At 39.8% G+C, this 6,321-nt stretch overlaps 1 protein-coding gene across 2 annotated transcripts; it reads left to right on the top strand.

Annotated features, from left to right (window-relative positions):
* Positions 1 to 676: 676 nt before the first annotated feature.
* Positions 677 to 6,159, top strand: tmem98 (transmembrane protein 98). 2 transcript variants are annotated; one of them, XM_080904196.1, is made up of 8 exons: positions 677 to 815; positions 1,722 to 1,812; positions 2,669 to 2,884; positions 4,456 to 4,587; positions 4,699 to 4,732; positions 5,005 to 5,120; positions 5,199 to 5,258; positions 5,492 to 6,159. In XM_080904196.1, the coding sequence occupies exons 3-8, from the start codon at positions 2,754 to 2,756 to the stop codon at positions 5,691 to 5,693; spliced, it is 675 nt and encodes a 224-aa protein (XP_080760322.1). In that variant the 5' UTR covers positions 677 to 815; positions 1,722 to 1,812; positions 2,669 to 2,753; the 3' UTR covers positions 5,694 to 6,159. The 2 variants fall into 2 exon arrangements, with proteins under 2 accessions (XP_080760322.1, XP_080760321.1); XM_080904195.1 differs by having other exon boundaries at positions 720 to 815; positions 1,719 to 1,812.
* Positions 6,160 to 6,321: the final 162 nt, after the last annotated feature.

Genomic DNA, 6,321 nt, shown 5'->3' on the forward strand with positions numbered 1-6,321 from the left:
ATGAAAAAATGAAATCAAATAAAAAACGATTAGAAAATATGCTGACACATGTTTTCAACTAATAGCACTTTGGTATTAAAGAGTATTAGGACCACATAGAGGGGGAAAAAATATAGTGATCCTTTTTGAGAATAAAGTCGAAATTTCAAGAAAAAAGTCGAAATGTGCAGATAACAGTTGTTTCGAGACAAAATGCCGCAGCTGCGTGATATCAACATTGTAACTGAATATACTAAATGCGATGAAGTACAAATATTTTCCTGCCTATGAGTATATATGCAGATACATATATAAAGAAAAACGCGCAACAAGTTCTTACATAAATGTAATTAATTACCTTTACAGGTGTATTGGTAACAGCATCACTAGTAGCCCTAGTTTGCTAATTAGCTTCAGATACTGCAGTAACTTCAGCACGGGACCTGACGGGTGTGCCGAGTCACCTTCGCACAGGTGTTAGATGAGCAGTGAGGGTACGCCACCCAGTGTTAGCTGAACAGCCGTGTGTGTCACACTCGCTGTAGATATATTTCCAAAAGCAGCTTAACAGCCAAGCAAGAGCGCGCCGCACGCACACACGGTTCAAGCCTTCCGCATGCGCGCGAGACTAAACGCTACGCTGTCCGGCGCGCGCTGGGAAAAGTTTGATCATCAGTCACTCACCGACAGCTTCAGCGCTGCGCCTAATGAGCTGCTTTCCTGCGCGTTCACGTGCCAGGTCTGGAGATGTCGGTGCCGTCTCCGCGCTCCCGGCGGCGGAGCGTAAACTGTTTTGTCTCCTCACAGGAAACGACTAAAAGGACAAAAATGTCCAGGTAAGTCACCGGGAAATGCATAATTTGCGATCTTCTTTTAGATCAAAAAGTGGCCTGGGTATTAAAGCGTAACCTTAGAAGTATTTACTAAGTTTTAGCCTTATTTAAAAAGTTAGAAAGTCGATGTTTCTAATTGTGAAACACCGAGAGTAGAAAAGTTTTATTGGGATTTGATTATTAACAGAGAATCAGAGTAGAGGTGTGTCTTCATTGATCTCTTGTTCAAGAAAAGACGATAAGAGCATGAATATGAAAAGGGAACCCAAACTCACATTTGCAGTGGTGATGTTTAATTGCGTTGCTCTTCTCGGCTGTTCTAATGAAGGCCTTGTAGTGTGTGTGTGTGTGTGTGTGTCAGTTTAGATTTATGTTTAGATGGACTATATGTAGTATTCATAATATTATCACCAGTTCCAGTAACTTTTTAACTTAGGTGTTTAAGTTTTGTTGCTCTTCTTTTTTCCTCTTCGGAAGCCCCGAACAGTTTCCCTTAAAGAGTTACAGCTTGTGCAGTTTTAAAGTACTGACTGAGACATGATTATTCCTCATTACCGAAATGCTGTATTACCCGTGGAAGCTCTTTACTCACACTCTAAACTGGCTCTGTACTTACAATTTTACTTAAGAGGGGGAAAAAATGGCATGGTATTTTTTATTGACTTTTTATAGAGGGCTACTTTGAGTACAGTTTTTGCTTTTAAGCATATTTACGGTTTTTGCCTGACTTTTGAGATCTAATTAGTTACTGTAGCTGTCAGAAATTTTCACTGAAGTGTAATGAAAAGCTGTGCTGCTGCTCCTATTAACACAGACTGCACTAAGGAATGTGGGAGCGACTCTGTAGAGATTTTCCATGCCCCAAAATACCTCAAATCAATCTGTTTACCTCTGTTTCTCTTTTAGCAGAAGGCTTTACTGATTTTTCAGAAACCACTGGCCTGCGAAAAGACAAAGAGTCAGAAAAGCTCTCAGGCAGGAGAAAGCCCTGTATGATACGGTGAGTGTAACACAAATTAATCTGATTAGAGAATTACAGCATTCCATGGCACACACTCACAATCATCCAGGCAAATATGCAGGTTTACAATGTTGTAATGTTGAAAGTTCAGCTGCCCTGCCTAATAAGCTGTGCTTGTAACCATTTACAAAACCAAATCATTGCTTTTTAAGCCACCTCACAAATAACAAATCAGTTGTGCCGCACCTAGAGACCTGCATTATTATCCAGTGACAGCTGCGCTACAGAGAGTTTGCACACATAATAGTTACCAGGTATGGCAGGGGAAGTTAATGAGTGACTAGACTGGGCAGAGGGTGTATACTTTACAATCTGATAGGCTAAATGCCATCTATATTAAACTGTGGATGATCCAAAAATACGTCGGTAAGTAGAGGTCAGGAGATTTTCACTTTTGTTTAGACTGTGAGCTTAGCGACATGTCTGCATGTATATTAGTTACACTATTAATCAAAATGAGTCTTAACAGGCTTTTTCCACGTAGGAACTTTTAAGCTGTTGACTTTGTGATTTGCTACTGAAGATGTTTACCCAGTCTTGGAATAAGACTATGTAAATTGAACAGTCTGTTCCCATTACAAATACTGTTTGAAGTGCAAAACAAAGGGGCAAGTGCACTTAGTATGCTTAGATAAGGTTCTCTTTTATGTGTGTATTATAGGTGTACCTAGTTTAGAAAGAGACAAAACACTTATTGTATTCTCCTCTCTGGCATGCCTAAATTGTACTGCAACAAAAATTTGTGAGAGAAATATCCAGAAGTGTTGTGATAATGTCTCTCCTCTGTGTTTTCATTCAATCAAACTAAACCTACCAATTATTCTTTCCACAACAGATGAGCGCCCATCTGTAATTGAGCTTTGGCACTTTTCCCCCTCGACGAGTTGCCATCTACAGGAGCTGTGGGAGCCAGAGTCGCCATGGAGACAGTGGTGATTGTGGCAATCGGGGTACTGGCCACCATATTCCTGGCGTCCTTCGTTGCCCTGGTGGTGGTGTGCAGACACCGCTATTGCCACCCGCACGACTTGCTACACCACTTCGACTCAAAGTCAGTGAATCAGCACAAAGCCTCTAAATCTATGAGACATGAGTTTCTTCCAGTTGAATTCAGGGTCACAAAACTTTTACCACAATTTTTTGAAGCAAGAGAAATATCCGTACTGTAATTTTCCACAGACTTGATCTGGCATTTTTGTTATATACATAGAACAGTAATAAAATAAAAAAACATCCGGTTTTATTAATTTAGAAGTGCACCCTATTTTTTCACTTTGTCTTGGGACTTACCAACATTTGACAAGGCTTGGAAATACTGGGTTGGACCCCATTTACTTTTACAACTACCTGAATTTTTTGTGTTACTTTTTTCCAACTAGTTGCTGGAAACATTACTAAGAGATCTTTCTCCATACTGACATCATAGCATTGCACATTTCCTGCAGATTTGTCAGCTGCACATAGATGATGCAAATCTCCCATTCCCTTAGTGTTATTCTGCTGGAAGTAATCAGTAGATGGGTACACTGTGGTCATAAAGGGAGGGAGATGGTCTGGAAGACTGTGCGGTTTAAATAACTCTCAGTTCGTACCAAGTGGCCCAAAATGTGCCTAAATAAATACCCAACACTCCCTTACATCACTAACCAGAAATGTTTATACAAAGCAGAATAGATCCATGCTTTCTTGGTTTACTCCAAATTCTGACCCTACCATCTGAATGCCACAATGGAAATTGAGACAGACAGTTTTGGTGAGCTTGTGACAATCATAGCCTCAGTTTCCTGTTCTTTGTTGATAGAATGGTACCCAATGTGGTCTTCTGCTGCTGTAGCCCATATGTTGAGTGCATACCACGATTGTAACAAGTAGTTAACTGGGTTACTGTTGCCTTCTTGTCAGCTTAAAACAGTCTGGCTAGTCTCCTCTGACTTCTGGTAGCAACAATGTATTTTCTTCCAGAGAATACTTGCATATTTTCCCTTTTTTTTTTTAAAAAAATTTTGAACTGTTCTTAGTAAACCCTAAAGATGGTAGTGTGAGAAAGTGCCGGTAGAACAGTGGTTTCTAAAGTACTTGGACCAGCCAGCCTGGAATCAACAACTATTCCATGTTCATTATCACTCAAAGCACCTTTCTTCCCCATTCTGGTCTTCGGTTTGAACTTCATCAGGTCGTCTTGATCATGTTTAAATGCAGTGACGGGTGCAATGCAATCATGTGATTGGCTGATTAGATATCTGGATTAACAAGCAGTTGAAGATGTTTATCTAATAAAGTGTGTGGTAAGTGTAAATCAGGCCTTTCATCATAATAATCTAGGCATATAGGAATATAATTTGGCCTTAACAAATGAATTTAATATGATTTAAATTAATAACAGTCCATCACCATTTAATCAGATTAAATCTGATTTACAGAGTAGAATACCTCCTTTTAAGGGACATGGTTTGTGTCTGTTCAGCATTTAGTCATTTGGTTTTTAAAAAGTTCTTATTTCTTAAAAAGTGTTTTGATATATTGCAACACATATATGTAAATACTAAATAATCCCCAATCTGCAGTTACTCTCTGCTGTAATGAGTCTTTATTCAGCTTCCTCTTACTTCTGTTGTTTCACAGACCCACAGTGGATCTGATTGGAGCCATGGAGACTCAGAGCGAACCTTCTGAGCTGGAGCTGGATGATGTAGTCATCACTAACCCTCACATTGAAGCAATCTTAGAGAATGAGGACTGGATAGAGGATGCCTCGTATGTCTTACACGTGTCATTGTAGAACTATAGAAGTTTACAGCTTTTATGCATGTACTGTTTTCTGTCAGGGATTGCAAATAATTTCTTGAGTTTTCTTTTCTCCAACAGTGGTTTGGTGTCTCACTGTATCTCTATCCTGAAGGTAACAGAAATATTTAACTTACTGATTTAGCTCTAACTTTAATTTATATGTCTGTTTAGATTAAGTAGGCATATCAAAGTCTTGAAGGGTTTTCTGACTTTAGAATGTCTCGGTTGTCAGCTCCCGTTCGTTTAAGTCACAAAAGCAACTTGTCTACTAAGCATCAAAGTTAAAGTTAAATATTGAGATTTAATGACATTTATGTAATTTTCTAATTGCTAGATGTTATTAACTTGGCTAACTGCTGCTGTTACAATTACTTCCACATATAGATATGCCACACTTTGACTGAAAAGCTGGTTGCGATGACGATGGGCTCAGGGGCAAAAGTTAAAGCACCAGCCAGCCTGAGTGATATTATCACTGTGGCTAAGCGGATCAGCCCAAGGTAACGTGATACACTCCTTATAACTTTATCTTGTAACTAAGATGGACTGACCATCTTTTATCGTTGTCCGTCTCACAGGGTGGATGACGTAGTCAGATCTATGTACCCTCCTCTGGATCCAATCCTCTTGGATGCCAGGTAATTTGATCTGTTTTTCCAGAGAGGTGTGACTTCGATAGCCTAATGCAAAAGACTTTCAGCTTCAGTGATTAGTTAGGTGCCTGAAGAAGCCAGGAGGGAGCAACAACATGACTTGATTTATCTGTAATAATTTTGGAGATGGCCAAATGGATGATAGAGGTTGGGATAAAAATGCTTTTCTTCCTTCAGCAGCTCACTGATTTGAATATGATTGTTTTATTCATTCTCAGGGCCACCGCTCTCCTCCTTTCTGTCAGCCACCTGGTCCTGGTCACCCGCAACGCCTGTCACATGTCCGGCAGTTTAGACTGGATCGACCAGTCACTCCATGCGGCTGAAGATCACATGGTGGTTTTGCGAGAAGCAGCACTAGCTTCTGAACCAGAACGATGCATACCTGTAGCTGATGCTCAGAGAGAACAGGCCATCTAAAGCAAACCACCTGGTTCGTCTGAAGAGTCAAAAAGGCACACTACCCAGACTCATTATTCATTCCAGATAAAAGGTTGTGATCATAGATGCAAGGACCATGAAATATTTTTAAAGTAACTTTACTACACCTACACACCTACCCTACTACACCTGCATAGTGATATTTTCAAAGTAGATCTCTCAGGCTGACACACATACATTTTTATGTAACCCTACAGCAGATATTTTTACAGCAGAATGTCTTTTGAAATGTCTTTGAGTGTGCCATCACTGAGCGGTAGGCCTAAATCCAGCCTAACTAGGCCTGCATAGTCACATGATGGCTTAGTCAGCTAATCCATTTTGAGGAAAATAATACCCATTAGCCAGTGAACCCACACTGGGTGAATTGAAGACTAACCCGAGATGGTTCCAATTTTGTAGGTCAGCTAGTCGTGGACGTTTTTTTTTTTTTTTTTTTTTTAAATCCCTCAGATACTCTTATGCTGTTAAAAATCACCCAACTGTGAATTTTCTAAGATCAGCAGCAAAGGATTTAGATATTATTACCACAGAAAAAGATTCTTCTAGTTGTGTTTCTTCCTCTTGAAAGTTTCTAGCCACACTGGCAAATATTAATATTAATTCA

Source organism: Rhamphochromis sp. 'chilingali' (assembly GCF_963969265.1).
Source record: "Rhamphochromis sp. 'chilingali' genome assembly, chromosome: 15".
In the NCBI taxonomy this organism is placed as follows: domain Eukaryota; kingdom Metazoa; phylum Chordata; class Actinopteri; order Cichliformes; family Cichlidae; genus Rhamphochromis; species Rhamphochromis sp. 'chilingali'.

Excerpts from the sequence above, each read along its gene's own strand:
- tmem98 (XM_080904196.1), top strand. The coding sequence starts at position 2,754 with ATGGAGACAGTGGTGATTGTGGCAATCGGGGTACTGGCCACCATATTC. Across the intron at positions 5,121-5,198 it reads GCTAAGCGGATCAGCCCAAG|GGTGGATGACGTAGTCAGAT; the intron begins GTAACGTGATAC and ends TCCGTCTCACAG. Across the intron at positions 5,259-5,491 it reads CCAATCCTCTTGGATGCCAG|GGCCACCGCTCTCCTCCTTT; the intron begins GTAATTTGATCT and ends ATTCATTCTCAG.